The 21,104-nt window shown below is 54.0% G+C and overlaps 1 protein-coding gene across 1 annotated transcript; it reads right to left on the bottom strand.

Moving 5' to 3' along the window:
- Positions 1-1,354: 1,354 nt before the first annotated feature.
- INPP5K (inositol polyphosphate-5-phosphatase K) lies at positions 1,355-20,454 on the bottom strand. The gene is made up of 12 exons (XM_040243801.1): positions 20,195-20,454; positions 18,006-18,113; positions 17,574-17,682; positions 14,177-14,293; positions 13,659-13,834; positions 12,941-13,052; positions 12,202-12,311; positions 4,669-4,852; positions 3,659-3,796; positions 3,339-3,422; positions 3,087-3,191; positions 1,355-2,669 (listed from the first exon to the last, which is right to left on the bottom strand). The coding sequence occupies exons 1-12, from the start codon at positions 20,239-20,241 to the stop codon at positions 2,610-2,612; spliced, it is 1,350 nt and encodes a 449-aa protein (XP_040099735.1). The 5' UTR covers positions 20,242-20,454; the 3' UTR covers positions 1,355-2,609.
- Between the last annotated feature and the right edge of the window lie 650 nt (positions 20,455-21,104).

Here is a 21,104-nt window from a genome sequence, read left to right as displayed (position 1 = left end):
CATCCCGGCGGCCACACAATGGCCCTTATCAGCCGTGGAGCCAGGCGCAGAGACCCAGCGCACACGAAGTCTCACATATTTCCTGTTTCCACTCGGCGGGTCAGGGCTGGGCCCAAAGTGGCCATATCCTGACTGGGGCCGAGAGGAGGGAGAGCTGCCCCCCTTCCCCTTCCCACCTCTCAATCACTGCTGGACTCAGCCCTCCTGGCCATAGGAGGCAGGGGTAAGAGTGTGTGAAGACAGAAGGGCAAAGGGGAGAGGTGGGCACGTACAGGACACGCATGACCCAGAGACAGGATAAACACGGGGATCCCTGGAGTCAGGAGCCCTGGCGTCCTGCCCTAAGGCTGCATCGATCAGTTTGAAGAGCTGGGTAGAATGTTTTGCAATTGTTCTCGCACAGTAATCTTGTGAATTGGAATGCTATTTGTTATTTTATAGAAACTGGGACTCCTAGAGTAGGGTAGAGGAGGGAACCCTACTTGTAGAGTAGGGGGGAATAGGGTAAAGAGGGGACTCTCATTCAAACCCAGCTCTTAACCCCATTCCTGTGTTTCTGCATGACACCACGGTTCAGGGGATCACGCCATCTCTCTGGGCTCTCGCTTCCCCCAGCTGCAGAGGAAGGGTGGCAGCATCCATGATGGCCGTGCATGTGTGAGAAGGAAAGACGTAGGGGAGTTCCGGGGTTGGGCTCCTCAGGTGTGTGTGTGTGTGTTGTGGGCAGAGAGAGGTTACCGTGGGGACCTCGGGGTAGAAGGATCTGGGGAGAAGTGAGGCAGAGAGAAGAGATGGTGACATTTTCGGAGAGCTTACCTGCACCACAACTACTGAGCCCGGAGTGTGGCAGCTACTGAAGCCCGCACGCACCAGAGCCTTGCTCCACCATGAGGGAAGGCACCGCAAGAAGCCCGCACACAACGAAGAGTCGCCCCTCACTGCAGCTAGAGAAAGCCCAAGCAGCAACGAAGACCCAGCCAGCCAAAAACAAATACATAGATAAAATGATTAAAAAGAAAAATACTAAGGTATGAAGGAGTGCCAGGTGAGGAGGGATTAACTGGTGAGAGCAGAGTGAACACCTTTTCTGACTTCAGCCCCAAGCCCACTCTACCTACTTAGCAGGAGTAAGCCAAGTGCCCAACAGCAAAGGACGCACAGCCCCCTGGGACCCAGGACCCAGACAGCCACCATCTCAGAACCTCATTCTCCCATTCCCACACAGGCAACCTCTGTCACCCTCGTCAGACAGACAGGCTAGTCTGGACGACAGGGCCCTCATCCTGGAGTCAAGCAAGAGCCCATGAACATGGGCACGTTCCCAGCACCATCACAAAGGAGTCACACACAGGTATAAAAGCCACTGTTTCTAATTAACCCCCAATGCAACAGCCACAGAACATAGCCAGCCGTGGCCCATTAGAGGCCAGAGGGACAGTTCCAGATGGCTCCCAGGGTGGAGTCAGGATACAGAGCAACTGGTGTCCCTCAGTCTCAGGTCCTAGGATGGGCCTGATGGTCACAGAGCAGGCTCCCTGAGGTGTCTTCTCCTGGAAGAAGGTGACCACTTCAGCCACTGTTGACTCAAGGGAGATGGTGGGTGTGGGGCCAGGCTGCGTCCACACAGCGCCTGGAGAATGCTCTCTGAAGACCCCCAGGCCAGATTCTCCAGATCGTCTTGATTCCGGCTCCGCCTGCCCCCACTTCTAGGTCCCAGGGCAGAGAGAGAGGGCAGATCTCTGGCCAGTGACAGCAAGCAAGGATAGGGGCAGATGAGATGGACTGGACATGGACCGCCCTGAGAAAGTTGTGGCCAAGCTCCTCTACCAACTGCCAGCCCTTCTCAGGAGGGCACGTTGCGGGCATGGAGCCCGACCCATGAGCAGAAGCAAACTCGGGTGCAATCCTCTGCTCAGACCCTGGAACTTTCTGGGCTGGATTCCTTGAGCTGGGGGTGGAGGTGGGGGTATGTGTGCACTGCTGGTAGGACACACCTCGGCCTGTCCGCAACAACAGGAGAGCCTGGATGGAGTGCTCCTCCATCCTGCCTACTTGGCCACTGGCTTCTGCTGAAAGCAGGGATCTCAGACCCTCTGCCCACCCCTCAAGGGGACAGGCAACAAGATGTCAAGACTCCTGGGACCCAGTGCTCTGTGCGCCAACCAGTCTCTGCAGCCTGTACGAATGGGAGCATCTCCCCCGCCCAGGCAGCCTAAGGCCCAGGGCGGCGTGACAAGAATGCAGGCCTGTGCCAGATGGGGCATGTGCCTGGCAGGCCTGCCCGGGCGGGGCTGGAAGTGTGTGGGGAAAATTCAGAAGTGAGATGCGGGAGGGAGGGTCCTTCCCGCATCCAGGGGCCTGTCTCTAGATCTTCACTGTTGACAAACTAGCTGCTTTCACTCACACCTCAGCAACAAAAACCTGTATTTAAGGGGCCCATTCCAGAGATCTAAACTGAAGAGAGCAGAGGAGGGTGGCCAGGGTCCCCCTCGGAGGTGGAGGATGCCGCTGCCTCCTCCGGGGTCTGGGCTGGGCCCCCAGCTCCTGGCAGTGCTAGGCAGAGCTGGCTGCCAGCTCCGGCCTCCACCCTGGATTCACTCTAGCCTGGCTCAGATCTGTGGCTGGGCTTCATCCAGTGGGTCCTCCTTCAGGAAGGAGAAAGGCTGGATCTGCAGGGATAAAACAGGTGGTAACTGGAAGGGGCAAGGGCAGGTTTTTGCTCCATGCCTTCCGTCTCCCCCACCTCTCCATGGATACAGCTCCACGGTGGCAGGGGTTGCGGGGCTCCTTGGCCCATGGCCTCAGGGAACCAGCGATGGGCTCAAGTCTCCTGGGTTAGCCTTCCTTTTGTGCTGTTGCTATTTAGTCACTCAGCTGTGTCCAATTCTTTTGCGACCCCATGGACTGTAGCCTGCCGGGCTCCTCTGTCCATGGGATTTCCCAGGCAAGAATACTGGTGTGGGTTGCCATTTCCTACTCCAGGGAGGGGATCTTCCCAACCCAGATTTCCTGCATTGCAGGCGGATTCTTTGACACTGAGCCAGCAGGGAAGCCCACCCTTCCTCTTACCCACCAGTATCTGTTACCTTGAAGGGTTTGCTTATCCCCACCACAGATTGTAGGTTGTTGCTGTAGTAAAAAAGGAGAAACTGATCCTCAGTCTCAGGGATGTCACTGATGTCGATGTACACCTGGAAAGAAGGACAGACAGATGCAGGTCAGCTCTATGGCCTCAGGCCCCATCCAGCTCTCTGCTCCTTCCAGAGGACAGAGGAGAGCTCAGGCAAGCCCCTCTGCTGGCAAGGTGGAACACCTGTCTCAGGTAAGGGGGAAGGTACCTGGTTCAGCCTGTCACTGAAGGAGACCTGGTTGTCCTTGACCCAGACATAGGAGACATAGTCATTAATGTGGCGCAGCCCCACCTGTAGGAGGGGGGAATGAGGCGGGTGGTCAGTGGTTTGGGAGGACATTGGACCCATGTCAAGTCCTAAGGAGAGGATGGTCTCATTTCTAAGGCTGGCCATCATAGCATTATCTGCCTCCTCCCCTTCATGGCCAGCCCCTCGGTAGGCAAGGACCCCGGGTGGTCTCTACACCCAGCTCCCATGAGCCCTCAGAATGGATAAACCAGGGGGGTGTGGCCGATGGGCCCCCTCACCTTGTACAGGCCAATCCAGTCCCAGGGGCTGCTGAGGAAGTCTGCGGCCAGGCAGTAGCTGATCAGCAGGTCGCTCTCCATGGTGCACGGGCCCTCAGGCAGCAGGGTGATCAGCGGGGCAGACACCAACGGCTTCAGCTACACACAGGGGTCAGAGGGGGTTGAAGTCCCACAGAAGCGTCCCCTTCCCTGGGACGAGAGTCCTGACTGTGCCCTTCCAACAGGTCAGGGTCACCACGGGGGTAGGGGGACAGCCAGCAGGGTGGGGTTAGCTCTTGCTAGGCTGCCTGGAGGGTATCAGACCTTGGCTGGCCTGCCGGAAAGAAGGGCCAAAGGCTGGTGGGGGATGGCTGGCCCCGCCAGGGAGGATGGGCCTGGGGCCGGGTGGGTGGGTAACCTGGAAGAGAGCCAAGTACTGGGGGAGGAGTGTGAGGGTGGGGGAGACTACGGGAGCTGCTGACAGGATGAAGAAAGCAGCCAGGGAGTCGCTCTCAGGATTCCACGGTTTCTGACCCAAAGGCCCAAATTCAATTTGGGGGCCTCTGGTGAGAAGAGCCGGAGGCACGTGGAGGGACACAACGATATAAAGACACACAAGATGAGGGCAGCCGGCAGCTCAAAGTGGGCCGCAGCGCCTCAGTCATTAGACAGCAAGATACAGGAGGAGGGGGCTCCCTCTGCAACCTGAGCCAGACAGGTTTAGGACAAATGAAAGGAAGCCCTACCTCACATGGTAGGTAAGAAGCATAATGGAACTCAGGAGTCCCAAGGGACAATACCAGGAGGCAAGGGAAACCTTACTGACAAAGGGTTTGAACACGTTTTTGACAGACAGAGCCAGCAATGGCTCCTAAGAACAGGGGGACACCTGACCTGGGAGGAAAGGCAATCGTGTCCTCCTACAGGTCTCCCCGGGGGCCCTGCTGAGCTCTGAACCAGGGCAGGCGGGTCTGAGATGTGCCCCGGAACAGCTGTGGCTCTGCCAAGTGCCAGGCAGCCTGGAGATCTACCTCCAAGTCAAAGGTGCAGGTGACGGGCTTATGGTCACTGATGGTGTACACCATGTGGCTGACGTAGCTCCGCAGGAACAGGGCGAAGGGGGCTGAGAGCGCGGGGGTGTGGAAGTCGGGCTGGGACTGCCGCTTCAGCCTCCAAAGGACACGATCGGTCCAAGCAGGCTTGCGCTTTTTCTCACTGGGGGTGGGGGGAGACAAAGAAGGGGAGAGAAGGGTCAGCAGGCCAGCAGGAAGGTACTCCCCCAGCTCCCTTGGAGCCCCTAACGCCAGGGCCTGTTGGCCGCCATGAGATGCCCCAGGACAGAGCTGGAGCCCAGCCTGGCAGCAGGCAGGAGCGTGCCCTGTGGAACCAACAACAGTACATGGGTCTGTGTCAGACTCAACCAAGGACCCTCGGTCTCGTCTACATTTTTGTGAATCAAGTGGTGACTCAGAAACACTCTGTCTAAAACCTTTCTTACTTCTTGAACAAAAGCAGCAGAAGATCAAAGAGGCTGAGGTTTGGAATGTAGGGTTAGAGCTGAGCTGGAACTTGGCTCCCTCCCCTTCCCTGCAACTACAGATTGATCACGGGAAAGGCAAGGGAAGTATTTAGGGAATCTCCCCACATGCCTTCGACCAGGACCATTTATCCCCTCGTCACAGGTGGAGAAAATGGGTCTTAGAGGGGTTGGGACTTTCCCAAAATTGCCCTGCCATGGCGTGGTGAAGCCAGGACTCCGGGCCAGCCGGCATGACCACAGGGCACATGCCCGTCGTTGCCAGGCTAACCCCTCTTAGGCCTCAGCTCCTCATCAGTAGAATGGAGATAACAGTAGTTACATCTCAGGGTTACTGAGATGGTTAAATGAGATAAAACACAAAAAACAGATAGCACTGTGCTTCACACAATGCAAGCTGCCCACGGACACTGGCTCTCATGAGGCTTTGTTCTCAAGAGTCAACTGAAGACCTGCCACTCCCTTTCTGCACTCCCAGCTTCCCCGATGGGCAGGAGACGCACCATACAGCCTGGTCAGATGATTCACTGCTTTAAAACTTTTAAGGACGGACTTCCCTGGTGGTCCAGGGGCTAAGACCCTGCGCTCCCAATTCCAGGGCCTGGGTTCCATCCCTGGTCAGGGAACTAGATTCCACATGCTGCAACTAAGACCCGGTGCAGTCAAATAAATAAATGTATGTTTTTTAAAACAACAACAAATCCAGCAAAAACCTTTTAAGGAGTCTTCACTGCCTCCAGAATAAAGTTCAGGTCTTCAAATGTGGCTTTCAAGGAGCCCAGGATTCTGACGCCCCTTATTCTACCTTATCGGCCACCTCTGCCCCAGGCCCACCTCGCCCTGGTGACCCTCTCGAGCCTCTGGGCCTCTATTCTTGCAGCCTTGCTGCCTGGCACTCCCTTCATTGCAGCGAGAGGCCCAGTTCCAGTGCTGTCATTGTCCTAAAGCTGCCCCGACCTCTCTGTTTCCAAAGCACGTGACGCGAGCACGGCTGCTGTTACACTCTACTGTAGCTTGCTGTTCCCCACTCAGCCTGTCAAGTCAGTGTGAGCTCAGAAGGCAAGGAAGGGCTCTTGGTGTCTCCTGTGTGCCCTCGGCATTAGCACAGAGCCCGGTATGCAGCAAGCACGCAACAGTACAGTAGTTAGTTCCTCACTTGGGTCCAGCTCTTTGTGGCCACGTGGACTGTAGCCTGTCAGGCTCCTCTGTCCATAGACTACCTCCAGGCAAGAATACTGGAGTGGGTTGCCATTCCCTTTTACAGGGGATCTTCCCAATCTAGGGATCAAACCCATCAACAAGTGCTCATGAAAAAAAAAAAAGTGCTTGTGAAATACAAATAACTGAAAAAAAACCCCAAGCTCACTCTCCTTCCTCAAAAATGCCCAATTTTAACATACATGACTTCACATGCTTATAGCTTGAAAGGCTATTTTTGTCTTCTGCTTTATTCACTTACTATTTTAAACAAACATTCCTGACACACTTTCATCACTTCAATAGCAACATGGCTCTCTAGCAATAGCGGCAGAATGGTGGTGCCCCGGTGGTGAACTTCGGCTCTAAAATCGGAGACCAGTTGGTGAAAAGTTCTGTCCTGTTAATATTTACTTCAAAAACCTTATCGAAGGAGCGTTCCAGAAGTGGTAACTGGCTACGTCACTTCCGCTCTGTGCTCCTGGTGTGTTTTGACCTTTCACGCTTCTGAAGAGTGTTTGTGGGATGTCGGAATGTGATAGTTCCATCCCAGAAACTACGGACACAAGATCTCCAATCCAACCTTGGACAATCAGTGCCTAGCAATTCTTGAGACTTGGTAGTGAACCGCATGAATGCACCACTCTCCCTTTCAAAGCATCCTCCTGCCCCCACTTCCCTATTATGGTCAGCAGCCCATACGTGCAGTCCCGTCAGAATCCTCCCCAAGTCCTGACCACAGCCCCACCCTCCTTCCCCGACAGGACCTCCGCCTGCCTCCCTTTCTTCCTTTTCCGTGGCCTGGCCCACACTCATCACTGGGCACCTGCGCTGCTCATTCTTTTGAAGACCTTTGCTGTTGCTGTTCAGTCGCTAAGTCGTGTCCCACTCTTTTTCAATCTCCACAGACTGCGGCCCGCCAGGCTCCTTCTGTCCAAGGGATTTCCCCGGCAAGAATACTGCAGTGGGTTGCCATTTCCTCCTCCAGGGGCTCTTCCCAATCCAAGGATTAAATCCACGTCTCCTGCATTGCAGGCGGATTCGTTACCACTGGGCCACCAGGGAAGCCCTCAATCACCTTTACTGAGCCCTTATTATAAGACAGGAGACTGGGGAGGATCTGATAAATGGCATTGACAAACTTGTTGAGGAGCTCGTTTAACAAACAAAAGACAAAGGAACAAATAAGCAGAATAAATATGTACAAACTAAATATACTCCCCCAGGTCTCCATTCCCGGTGACAGCTAAATGCAGGGTCCCTCCATGCATCACGTGGCTGCGGCAGGCATCTCAGACTGTTCTCATCTTCCTAACCCTGGGAGGGCGCCACAGGCCACATCTCCCTTCCTCTCCAGGACACTGACGCCAAGGGAGCCACCATGTGCAGGGGGAACTGGGTGCCGGCCCACGGTGCTGACCAAGGGAGTCAGCTCTCCTCCACTGCACCCGTCTCCTCCCAGTCTGTCCCTCAGTGGCCGATTCCCAGTGTGTAACCAGAGTGGGGCCTCACTAATGCTTTTTTTGGCTGAATGGTCATGACTGAGAACAAGAACTGGTTTTTTTTTTTTAAATAATTTTTATTTATTCATGGCTGTGCTGTCTTGGTTGCCGCACGGCCCTTTCTCTAGTTGTGGAGAGCAGGGGCTCCTCTCTAGTTGCGGTGTGAGCTTCTCATTGCGGTGGCTTTTCTTGTTGTGGAGTGTGGACTCTAGGGGCGAGGGCTTTGGTAGTTGTGGTGTATGGGCTCAGCGGTTGTGGCTCGCCAGCTTTAGAGCACAAGCTCAATAGCTGAGATATACGGGCTTAATTGCTCTGTGGCATGAGGGATCTTCCTGCATCAGGGTTCAAACCCATGTCTCCTGCATTGGCAGGTGGATTCTTTACTACTGAGCCACCAGGGAAGCCCCCAAGGACTGTTTCTGGAGACGACAGGCACACCCCGGGTTACTGTGCTTTTCTCACATTAACACTTAGGCTGAGATTGTGATTTTTACAAATTGAATGATGTGGCAAACCTGCATTGAGCAAGACTACTTGGAACCATTTTTCAAATAGCATTTGTTCCTTTTATGTCTGAGTCACATTTTGGAAGTTCTTATAATAGTTCAAGCTCTCCTATGGTTATAATTGTTAAGTGATCTGTGACCTTCGATGCTACTATCACAAAGAGAGGACTTGCCAAAGGCTCCGAGACTGATTACCATTTTTTACTAATGAAGTATTTTAAAACTAAGGTATGTACATTCTTTTAGATATGTTATTGTATATTCAATAGACTACAGAACAGTGTAAACCTAACTTTTCTGTGCACCAGGAAACCAAAAAGTTTGAGTGACTCTACTGTGATATTTGCTTTACTGTGGTGGTCTGGAACCAATTCCACAGTATCTCCCAGGCATGCCTTTGATATGTCTTTACTTCCTAAAAATTAAGACCAAGTAGCTCTGTAAGATTCTCCGGGCTTAAGAGCCTAGAAAACTTGAGCCAATTTACTGGCCCCAAAGGAGCGATGTGTTCCATTTCTCGGTCTGGGAGCTTTTTCCTCTCGGCTCCCTATAGGTGGTTTCTAAGTGTCCCACCGAACTCCGGACTTGAGTCTTGCCTAGACTGATCACAACATCCTCTGCTCACTGCCGAGTGGGGAGGTGGCCTAGGTTCCTGTCGACTGTAACAAAACCCTACTGCAATCCCTGACTTTAATAGGATTTCCTGCCCTCAGCCCTTTCACCCTCCCCTGTAACGGAGCCGACATCGTTTCTCATTACATCTTGGCTCAGGTACGCTGCCAAGGCTGGGCGAAACTGCAAACCATGCCCTGCACGCAGCTCAGTCCTTCTGTACAGCGGGGCAGCCCCACTCAAAGTGCCTCTCATCAGTGCTGCTGCTGATTGATGAGAATGCGTCCTTCTTGCTGTGAAACCTGCTGCCTCTCTGACAGTTCTCACTGACTCCTCCGGGCTTCAGCTGCCCGCCTCCTTACCATTCACTTCGCTCTCTTTTACCACTTCCACACAGAGTTCTGGAACCTTCTACTGGCCAACTCCTGGACTCGAGAGTGTTTATTTGGCTCTCTCGCTCTGGGTGGGTCCCTCTACTAGACTGGCTGCTCCTTAAGTATCTTATCTTTTCCTTTTGTCCTCTCAGGCTCTCAGTTCAAACACATGCCAGGCACACTGTGCTATATAACCAGGGACGGTCATAAATCGGATCCAGCCTCTGTGCTCGGGGCATTTATAGCACAGCAAAAAAGGCATGCCATGTTTTAAAAGACACACCGAATGCACAATGTGCAAGGCTTGCAGGCAGCGTAACAGCAGGAGAGAGCTCTTAGCGAAACTGGCAGGGGTCAAGGGAGATTTCCCAGTAGAGATGATGCCTCAACCAGGTTTTCAAGGATGAATAACAGACTGATCACACAGGAACGTTTCTGTTCCCTATGTGGGGCCCCTGCCAACCACAGGCACTACCAGCTGGGGATATTTCAGTCGTGATGTCCCCCTGTAATGCCGTTGTTCCTGTCCAGACATTCCTTCATTTCCTGGGCTCCGGGGAAGGGAAAGCATGAGTCTGGATTCACAGAGACCTCAGTTCAAATTTTTGCATCACTTACTCTGTTACTACCTTACTTAGACCTTCTGAGATACAGTTTCCTTATTTGTAAGAAGTCAGTATCAACACTGTCTACCTAATGAAGATACAGTAGGAATCAAGTGAAATGATGTGGGCAAAGCCCTCTGCCCAAAGCCTGGCCCGTGGTCAGCCCTCAGCGATGTCAGTCACAGTGTGGATTGTATCTATCACATAGAAATAACACCTGCCTTTTCCTTGGCAAGCTTTTTGCTATCCTAGCCCTGACCTCCTTTCTGCTGCTAGCTGGCAAGACTGGCTATGTGGGGACTTCCCTGGTGGTCCAATGGTTAGGACTCCACGCTTTCAATGCAGGGGGTGTGGGTTGGATCCCTGGTTGGGAAACTAAGACCCTACATGTTGTGTGGCACAGCCAAACAATAAATACACATTAAAAATAAATACAATTCATCAAAAAAAAAAAAGACTGGCTGTGAACTTGGAGGCACTGCGGGCTAGAGGAAAGCCTCATGGGCAACACAGTCTGGAGAGGTCTAGCCCCAGCTCCACTATCACGAGCACAGCCACCTGGGGAAGATCGTGAACGTCTCTGAGCCTCTCTACACCACCTGCGTGACTTCCAGTCTCCTGCGGCTTCCCTCCCGTACCCGGGGTTATGAGCAGGGTGATGCCTGGCCACATGGCCTGTCAGCAGCTCTCTTCCTGCGGGCAAGTGTCAACTGGTTGAGGATCCCAGCTTGTCCCACAGAGGCCTGACAATTTCCACGATGATCCTCATTTCCAATGGATGGCCAGGGAGACAGGCAGTTGCTGACCTGGGCCTGTAGGCCAGTGGGATCCTGCCCTCTTCCCTACTTTCTGGCTTGTGCTGTGGCCCAGGCTGGCCCTCGGTTCCAGTGTCCGTGGCCTCTCCTTGTGTGCACTGCCCCTGGCTGTGACCCCACTCTGTCTTGCTCCACACGCCTCAAATGGCTCATGCTCTCCCCATCACTTGGCGGGGACATTGTGGCTCTGCCACATGGCTTCTAGCCCTGGGCCAGCAGGGCCCCTCTCATCCTGGCCTGGCTGTGGACAGACCTACTCACCGCCTAAATCCCAGAGGCCTGGGCTGCCCTGGGGGCACCTCCTATCTCCCTCAGAAGACAATTCTGCTAGGGGAATACAAAGAGCCCCATAAAATGTAGGGGGTTATTCTTTTTCAAAGAGATGAGGGTCCCTGCCCTAAATTGGGTCAGGGGCTTTGGGCCCGAGCTACTTTTGCCCCACTGCCTAAGTCTAAGGTTTTGGTGGTTACCTATCCCTTTCTCAGTTCTTTAGAAAGGCTTTCAGTAAAACTCCTACCTGAAGACCTGAATCTAAAAATAACAACAGCAGTTATCATGGTGCCTACTGGGTGCCAGGCACTAGGCTAACATGCCAAGTCTTATTTATTTCTTTTTAAATATTCATTTACTTCGCTGCCCTGGGTCTTAGTTGCAGCACGTGGGATCTAACCAGGGATCGAAACAGGGCCCCCTGCTTTGGGAGCCGGGAGTCTTAGCTACTGGACCACCATGGAAGTCCTTTGGTGGTCTCACTGAATCCTCAGTCCCATGAAATAGGTACTGTTATCATCCCCATTTTATAGATGGAAAAATTGAGGCTTAAATACCATGACCAAGGTCATGCTGCCGATAAAGCACAAACTGTGCTTCTAATTTCTAACCAGGTGCCCTATCTCTGCATTGTTCCCCATTAACTGCCCCACTGACAACTCCTACTTCATCTTCCTTAACTAGTACTCAACCCACTCACAGCCAGGGCAGGACTACTTAACACCAGCGGCTGGCTGAGCCAAGCTTCCTGTCCCCACCACCACCTGGGCAGGACCAGAAGCGCTGCGGGGGGCAGGGGAGCAGGAGTCTGGAGGGTGCTGAAGTATAGTCCCTCCCCGATCTCCCCCGCCCTGCGGTCAGCGATCAGCGGGTCTTCCTCCCCTTTGGCTCTACCTGCCCCCGCCCCAGCCCCTATTCTGGCCAGAACCAGCTCCCCTTCCTGCTCCCTCCTGGGACAGCTCCCATAGGCAGCATCTCATCAGGGGTGCAGAGGCACCACTCCTGAGAGGTGACGGCTGGGTCTAGCCCTGCTCCCCTGACACTTCTAACTGAAGGTGGCTCCCAGGATCACAAGGGGCAGCATGGTCTGACTTCCCAGGCCCAGATCTGTGACAGGCACATCCTCTCCCAGTGGGGCCCCCTCACCTGGTGTCATAGTTGTTGGAGTTCTTATCAAACTTGTAGGTGGGTGGGAAGAGCAGGGAGCCTTCCTGGAATTCCCGCAGCAGTGGGTCGTGTCTCTTGGCAATGCTGAGCTGGAGGAAAAGGGATCGGCACTTGCCATCACAGTGGGGCAAGATTCAAACCTGGCAGTGCCCTCCCAGTCAGACTGCTCCTCACTGCCCCAGCCCTGTGCCCCACCCCCAGGACAGCAGCTGAATGCAAACGCAAACATCACCCCGTAGTCCCAGGGGAGGGAACCGCCTGCCACTTTCCAGTCCTTGAACCATAGGGACCAGGCTCTGAATTCTATTTCCCTAGGGGCCACTAGCAGAAGTGTATCAGAGGGGAGGCTGGAGTAGGCAGGATGTCCCAATGGGTGGTATCTCACCCTCCAGGAGGCAAGACAGGTTGGGAGTGGGAGAGACCACAAGGACATTCAGGGCTGGTGCAGGGCAGGCCAAAGCCCTTCGCCCTCCCTGACCTCACACACACCTGGTGCTGGAGCGCCTCCAGGTGGAGACCAGGCTGGCCAGACAAGCCTGGCTGCCCCGCTCCCAGCAACCAAGGCCTATTAGACTCTGCCCTGCCTGGGGTCAGGGACTTTTGAAGGCTTGGGAAAGGAGAACGGGCGCTAGGGAACCTCCCCACACCTCCTGCTGACCTCCCTGCCCTTGGGCTCAGAACTCTCCTCTCTTGGGCTCAGATCCCCACTCTCAGATACCTGATCCTTCTCCCACAGGTCACTGTAGCGCTGATTTTTTATGGATTCTCGAACAAAGTGCAACCCGAAGTCCTCGATCCGAAAGTTCATGTCTCCAAACCAGAGAATGAGGCTTCAGAAAGAAAGGAAGGCAGGCGGCCTCAGGGTCTGTGATGGGGTCAGAGCAGGCAGGAGGCCACAGGGGCTCTAACCGCTCGCTGCAAGGCTGCCAGGGAGCAGAAGGCTCGAGGGGAGGGTGAAAAGTCAGAGGCTGAGGGAGGATCAGATGAAGACAAGGGCGGGCTCCAAAGGGCCTGTTCTCCTGGCCCCACCGGCCATTCAAGCCAAAGGGACCAGCCCTGAGGGACAAGTGGCAAATATAGAGCAGGCTCTAGCCCTCCCTCCCTGTCCCCCAGCTGGGTACCCGGCACCAGGTGCCCCACAGGGCACACCTGAGAACCAGCCCTTCCCGGGGATCTAGGAACCACAAGGTTCTTGACCTGGGGGAAGCATCCAGAGTTTCTAGGCAGGACAGAAGGGCCAGGGAAAGGGAAGGGGTCCCAGACCCCAGGCAGGCAGAGCTGGAGAGGAGAGTAGACAGGGCATCAGGGAAGAGGCTGCGAGAGGGCGGGAGATGGGGGCAGACTGACTCTGGCAGGGAAGCAGTGACCGGGCAGAGCAGGCTTGCCGGGGCTGGCCTGGGGAGAGGGTCAGGCACGGTTCACAGCAGCACGCTCACTCATGGTCCAGGATGTTGGGGGTATCCTGTGCCTCAAAATTCTGCATCTCCAGGATCCGGTCAAAGTGCTCCAGCCGCTGGTCATTGTTGGCCATGTGGGGGGGCAGGTGGCAGTTGATGATGCTGACATAGTAGCCGTAAAGCTTCAGAAAGATGTTGACACCCCCTTTGTTCCCCTGGTAGGTGGGCAGGAAGTGGGGGGACACACCTCTGTTTTCCCATCCGGGGCCTGAGGGCAGATGGTCTCAGTTCCTGCGGGATCTCCCAGGGTCAGCAGACACTCACCTCCGCACATCCCAGCTCACCTACCTGCCGTCCCAGGGACACTAGGCCCCCCAGAAGAGGGAAGGCAGCTATGCGGGGCACTGGCCTGGACAGAGTGCCAAGATTTATTTCACCCCCTCTTTTCAATTCATTCATTCCCTTTTTCAGTTGCCCAGCTCTAAAGCTGCCAGCCCTCCCCCATCCAGTGAGAGAAGGCCTCCAGCTCTTGACTCAGAAAACAGCTCAGTCCTTACCCAGTACCCGAAGAGGCCGGTAGGGGTGGATTTTGTAGACAGGACCTGGATAAAGGGCAAATGCTGGTACTTGGCAAAGATCAGTAAGAGGAGCCCTTGCATGCGGACACTGGAGACCTGCGGGACAGAAGGGTGACAGTCATCCATGTCCCTCCAGGGCCTGTGCTGGGCGCCCTTGAGAGCCCTGCCTGAGCCACACGGATGGATGTCCCGCCCTAGGGGTCTACGGCATCTCAGGGCTGATGGAGTCTCAGCTGCCAAATGAGGCAATCAGGGGGCTCCGCAGGGGGTGGAGACACCCCACCATCAGGAGGGCACTGACTCTTCTGCCCCAGCCCACGTATGGCCAGGTGCCCTCCTCCCTAGTGTTCCTCCTCAGCTCCCACGGGTACCATGCATGGAGGGGCTCAAAGAACTTCAGAGATGCTTTATGGGACAGTGGCTAAGGGCCAGATCTAGGTTCAGAAACCAGCTTGGGCTGTTAGTATTTGATGCAGGACAAGTCTATTTTCTCATTGATAAAGCAGGAATCGATCTTAAAGATGCTGGATTAACTGGTAGCTCTTGATATTAATTTTTACTTTAAGGATTCTTGAAAGTAAATGCAGAGAAGGGACATGAGCATGAGAGAGTGGGAAATACTCTGTATCTTGATTTGATGGGTGGCAGTATGGCTACATATATGTATAAAAATCCACCAGACTCTACATTTCATTTCTCCATACATAATAGCTTAGGGAAAAACAATTAAGAAAACGCTACTGAAAAATAATACACACTATGGGCAGCTGGTGTCCGTGAACGCCATGCAGAGGGGATAAGAGTGAGCACAGAGGATGCGTGTTCGCAGGTTGGGGGAAACAGCTAATTCTGGCCAACTTTTGAAAGAAAGGTCCCTGTTCCGCAGAAGGACTGAGGCACAAGGAGACTAAGGAATCAGCAGGACCACTTTGAATAGCAACGTCAAAGGCCCAGGACTGCCAGAATGCCTGCGCTCAGCTGCCGTGGAGGTGGAGTGGCAATGGGCCTGTGACCCTCTCACAGCTTCAGGCTGTCTACACCCACCACCCGAGTAGCTATTTCCGGAGCATGAGGTGCAGAGGCCAAGGAGGAAATCCCCGGGTGGGGAGCATGTACTGGGGCCTTCCAGGAATTATGAAACTTGATCCCACAGGCCAGGAGCTCTGGGATGGTGGAGGAGTCAAGGGAGGGGGAACCCTGAACCCAAGACCGAGGGAGGGAGGGAGGCGTGAGCACCCAGAGCTGGACACAGGTTGCTACAAATGTTTCCCCAACTTCACTTTCCACCCCAGTCTTGGTCTCTTCCCTTCGCAAGCAAATAGGACAATGGCAGTGGGGAAGGGCTGGCTCCTGGGGGTGGGGAGTACTGACTCCCAGGGAACTGAAAAAGATTTGGGAAGAGTTTCAAGATTAATCTGATCCCACAGAGCAGGTCTGGGCCACTGAGCCCCGCCCCACAGGCTAGAGCCCACTCTGAAAGAGCAGGGAAGTGGGGTTGGGGCAGGGAGGATGGAGGTGGGGGTGGGGCAGGAAAACTTCAGATTGGGAGAAAGGGTGGGGCTATGGGGAAAGGCAGGAGGCTTGTAGGGGAAGTCCTAGTCGGAGGAAATGAAGGAGGAGGAGCTAAGGAACGGACTAGAAGGAGGGAGGCTGGGAGCCTAGGAGCCGGCAAAGGGGACCAGCCCCAGGCTTCTCAGCCTGTGGCCAGCAGCTTCCGGCCTCAGGAACAGGCTGCAGGCAGGGCTCGCCTTCACCTCTACTCTCGCCTCTCAGCCCTGCAAAGGAGGGCATCTGCTGTGGGTGCCTGCCAGGCCCTCAGGCTGGTCTCCCAACCTCGGGAGGCCCATGGAGAGAGTGAGCTGTGTCCCTGCCACGGGCTGAGCTAATTTCCTTGGCTCAAGTCCATCCCACCCATCCCTTGCCAGTGAGCTGAGGTACAAGGAGGCCTCCAGTCTTGAGAAGGGAGTGGGTGGTGAGAGACAAGTGATTTTGCCCTCTGAGAGGGGCCAGCTCCAAGTCTGCAGGAAGAGGCCCGAGTTCAATCTGGAGGGTGCCAAGGGCTTGGGGACTGGCATCTTTTAGCCTCAGCAGCAGGATCACATCTGATGTGACCTCCTCCTGGCTCTGCCCTCCTCCAGAGGACTCACAGTTCTTGCCTCAGCACCTCTGGGCAGATTAGGGTAATGGAGTGAATTCTGAAGCAATCCAGTCACCCAGGGAAAGGAAAAAAGGAATTCTGGTATTTCTGAGAAGCAATGCTTTTTGGAGGTATTTTTACTGGAACTGTGTTTCATCTCTCAGCTGTGCAGGGGAGACAAGTAAGATCCAGCAATCTAGAGCATTCCTGCAGATTCTCCTATGGTCTAAAGATTTCCCAAAGAATACTGGCCCTATAGACCGAGAACCCTTCTCTTCCACACATGTCCCTTCTAACCTCTGGGTCTCTGAGGATTTGAGGTGCATGTCTCTTAAGATCAGAGGACAACCTCTGATACCAGCAGGAGAGTCACAGGATACCTGTCAGCCTTAGAGATCACCAGTACAATAATAAAGTACAGCAGTTAAGGACACGGGTTATGAAGTTTGAAAGATCTGGATCCAAATCTGCCATGATCTCTGAGTCTTGGTTTTATCCATATAACACCTATATTTCAGAATAATGTATATAAAGAGTTTGTTTATAATGCTGATGCTTTCAAACTGTGGTTCTGGAGAAGACTTGAGAGTCCCTTGGACAGCAAGGAGATCAAACCAGTCAATCCTAAAGGAAATCAACCCTGAATATTTATTGAAAGGACTGATACTGAAGCTGAAGCATCAGTACTTTGGCCACCTGATGCCAAGAGCTGACTCACTGGAAAAGACCCTGATGCTGGGAAAGATTGAAGGTGGGAAGAGAATAGGGCAACAGAAGATGAGATGATTTAATGGCATCACTGACTCAATGGACACAGGGTTGCAAAGAGTTAAACATGACTGAGTGACTGAACAAAACAACGCCACCAATAAGCACACCATAGACAGTGGCAATTATTATTGCACTCTAAGATTTCAGGCTGGGTCTCTGAGTAGAGATTGGAGGCTGGGGGTGGGGTAGGCAATCAGGTGTTACTAAGCCCTGCTGCACCTCCCCGAGGAATTCTCCCAACCTGTAAAATATCGAGGTGTTAAACTAGCCCCTGGGGTCCCAGCTCAGCTCCAGCTACTTCAGAAAGACACAAGGCAGGCAGGAGCCCCAGGGAACCAGGTGCAACTGGGGTTTGGGTCTTTAAATAAAAGGATAATAGCATGAAAGCTGGACTGTGAGACAAAGGACTAGGGATTAGTAATAAGAGGTGAGACACATTTCCCAATTGCCCATGGACTTGCAAGTTACCTTGACAAAGCTCAGAGGGGAAAGCACGTCCATGAAGTAACTGCTCCATGGGTCTTCAAAGGCAGTGTCAGAAAGGAGGCTCATGATCCCACAGTTCAGTTCCTGCAAACTGCCAGTCCCAGATCAGAGGCCTGCCCCCTGGCCTGGAGGGCCCTGCCTCTGCTCCGACATCCAGCACTGCCCTCAGCCAACTGTCCAGCCCTGGGTTCCCCCTCCCCTGTGGGTATTGCTCGCCAGCCCCTTGCCACTGCTGACCCAGGACAACAGATGTGGCCTGGCTCTGATGCAGGCTGAAAGTTCTTGGCCTTCACACTCCAGGGCGAGGGCAAACAGGTTACGGTGGTTCCCCGTGGGGACAACTTGGGACTGGCAAGGCTTACCTGACCCTGATCTCAGATACAGGGATGCGTGACGGGTCCTGTGGACACCTACCCAATGACATATATGTCCAGGTTCAGGTTCAGGTTGTTCAGCTGAAGCAGATCACTGAGGTCTGGAGGGGGTGCGGCAGAGGCCACATTCCACGTCACAACATGTATGCTGAGAAGGGAAGCCACGGAGGAAGGAGAGTGAGACCTCATCCAGGTAATAGACTGGGGGCTGTGCCTGCTAAGGGCTGGACCATAATCTGTTGTAGTCAGAATGGGAAATGTGTGTTTTTCTCATCACCGGAGGGAACAGGGGCACTGAACTACAAGCCCTTCATCTTCAAGCCCTCTGTCCCTTGAAGCAGGAAATGCCCACCCTGGATCAGCTGCTCCGTGCAGGTATACAGCTGCCATGGCTGGCGGCACCTGTGCTGCTGACACCAGGAGAACTGCCAACGAGTGGGGCCGAAGGTTTTGGAATCAGGCAAGGGAAGGGGTGTGAATGGGGTGGACAGTGAGGACTTTATTAATTCCAATAGCCCTTCATCTGTGGCTTGGTCAGAAACTTCCCACCCCCAACTCTTCAATTCATGGGGTCCCCGGACTACCAGAAAGATTCTGGAGGTTCAGTTTTCACCTTGTGAGAGGCCTGAGCACAGCAAGACAGGGAATTTCAAAAATAACAGATAATGGCACCACTTTTCCTTCCTCCCTCATCCCCGGAGCACAACCAATTCTGCCAAGCATTTCAGAGAGGCTAACAAGATTCTACGGAGAAGGCAATGGCACCCCACTTCAGTACTCTTGTCTGGAAAATCCCATGGATGGAGGAGCCTGGAAGGCTGCAGTCCATGGGGTCCCTGAGGGTCGGACACAACTGAGCTACTTCACTTTCACTTTTCACTTTCAAGCATTGGAGAGGGCAATGGCAACCCACTCCAGTGTTCTTGCCTGGAGAATCCCAGGGACGGGGGAGCCTGGTGGGCTGTCGTCTATGGGGTCGCACAGAGTCGGACACGACTGAAGCGACTCAGCAGCAGCAGCAGCAGCAGCAGCAAGATTCTAAATAACAGGTTTCCCAACATATTTCTCAAGAGTCTACCCGATTTGGGGAAAAACCATCAGCTGGATAACATCCAACGCAGCTTCATATAAACCCCAGGGAAACAACAGATCTAATCAGCAGTTCTCAATAACACTGGCTTCCTCAGAGGCTCAGGGGAAAGAGAGACTTGAAAATCTCTTCATTTGAACAGTTAAAGCAGTGCTCCTGGGAAGCCCCCAGACTGCCGAGTACACAGCAGGCAGGGGCTAAAACCCCACAGAGACCAAGAAGAGCCAGCAAGCTCCAGGTAAGTCCTAGGCACACCATTAGGAGGAGGATCTGTAACAGCAGAAGATTTAGAATGGGGGCGAGAAGAAAAGGGCAGGATTTCCCCAAAACATCTTTTCTCCACCGATCCCCGTTCTTAGAGGTTCAAGTTCTAAAAAGCACAACCGGAAGAAATTCTTGGCCAGCTTAAAGCAACTTCCTACCCCTCCCTTTGAATATCAACAAAACAATAGGAAAACCACCTTCCCAGGCACTCAGCCAGAGGTTCTGCGCTTCGTTTGTTTACGATCTCCCCCTGCTGTCCAATGGAGGATTAAAGGTAGCTCTTTTACTCCAAGGCTCCTTGTTTTCCCAAGGACCTCCAGAGCGGGGATTTTTTGTTCCCACTGTTAGGTCCCACGATTAGCAGCAAATCCTTGCATCGTGACTGGCACTAAGTTGGTGATTAGCGTTGTTAAAGAGCAAGCATGAGACCAAGCTATTATCACTTCACTAAAGGATCTTATCTAAATCTGATTGTGGACTTCAGGAGGTCATAAGCAGATCAGGCAGATCCCATGATGTATGTGCTGATGATCTAAAGAACAAGGTTTCTACTCTAGATCTAAGGAGAGAATGCTTTGTTATAGCTTTAACTTCAAACAGTCTAACACTGCTGCCTCCTCCAGAATCTAACTGGGACACCTGCTAGGGGCGCCGAAGTGGAAAAGAGCTTGGTGGCCTGAGTTTGGAGGAGGCGCAGGGTTTGAGCTCAACATAGCCCTCTTACATACTGGCCTGGGAGAATGTGAGAGGCCTCTGAACTAGAAGCAACCTATTGGTCTGGCCCCTTCTCTTCCAGTCCGGTTCTAGCCCAGACCCACAGCACGGATTGGGTCGGAGGTAGCGATCCCCGGCCTGCCCGCAGCCGCCTTCCTCACCTGAGCGTTCTGCATCTCGGCTCGGTCCGTGGGCTCATGGCCTCCATCGTCCCCACGCAGTAGCCCGGCCGGCTTGAACTTCGTCGGTCCTGGCCCGATCGGCTCTCTCTGGGAAGCAGGTGCCGGTCCGCTCACACTCTCGATTGTTTTTCTTCCGGATTCCGACCCTCCGACTCGGCTTCCGTAAGAGGCGGGGCCGGGGCGCACGGAGGACTCTGGGTGGCGGGTCCGCAGGAAGAGGCAGGACTCTCCAAGGAGCGCGAAATGGGGAAAGGCGGAGGGAAAGGGGCCTAGGGGACCGAGGACGTAAGAGAGGCGTGTCCCCGTATCAGCAGAACCCGACGCAACACTGCCCGGCCCGCGGGGCGCGGCGGCCCAGACTCCGCCCCCGAGGCTCCCAGGCTGCCCCGCGCGAGGCTGGCCGGGAGGGACGGTCTTCCGGCGGAAGTCGACGCCACACCCTCCCCGGCGCGTCTGTTTTCGCAAGCGCTGAGTGGGGTGTCTGGGTTCTAGGGCACCGAGTTCTACAGGTTCCCAACGCCCGGAGGGGCAGAGGGCGATCCGGATGGGACGCAGCCAGCCACTGTACGGCCTGTAATCCACTCTTACCCCCCAGCTACAGGTAACCTCCCTCCTCTAGGCCACTGAGCGCCTCCAGTTCTCCACTTCCAACGTTCAGGTGTTTTCCTCTTTCCAGACCCGTGCAGACTGTTACACCTTGGACATTTAGGGGCTTCTGGACTCAGAAAATAAGCCGTTGGTGAACGAAAAATAAGTCACTACCTCTGTCTACGCCCAAACATGAAGATTATTTACTGTGCCAAAGATGATTTCCTTCAAATCACTGATGCCTTAGTCTTTTTGGGGTGCGGGGCAGGACCGCGCATGGGATTGCTTTGAAGATCTGACG

The sequence above is a fragment of the Oryx dammah genome, unplaced genomic scaffold, assembly GCF_014754425.2.
Source record: "Oryx dammah isolate SB20612 unplaced genomic scaffold, SCBI_Odam_1.1 HiC_scaffold_8, whole genome shotgun sequence".
Taxonomy (NCBI): domain Eukaryota; kingdom Metazoa; phylum Chordata; class Mammalia; order Artiodactyla; family Bovidae; genus Oryx; species Oryx dammah.
This window is presented reverse-complemented; position numbering and strand designations above follow the sequence as displayed.

Bases quoted from the DNA above. Each gene is read 5' to 3' on its own strand.
- INPP5K (XM_040243801.1), bottom strand. From the start codon at position 20,241: ATGGAGGCCATGAGCCCACGGACCGAGCCGAGATGCAGAACGCTCAG. The intron at 13,053-13,658 runs GTGAGCGTGCTG...TTCTTTCTGAAG, and splicing joins CCCAACATCCTGGACCATGA to CCTCATTCTCTGGTTTGGAG. The intron at 2,670-3,086 runs GTAACAGATACT...TTATCCCTGCAG, and splicing joins GGATAAGCAAACCCTTCAAG to ATCCAGCCTTTCTCCTTCCT.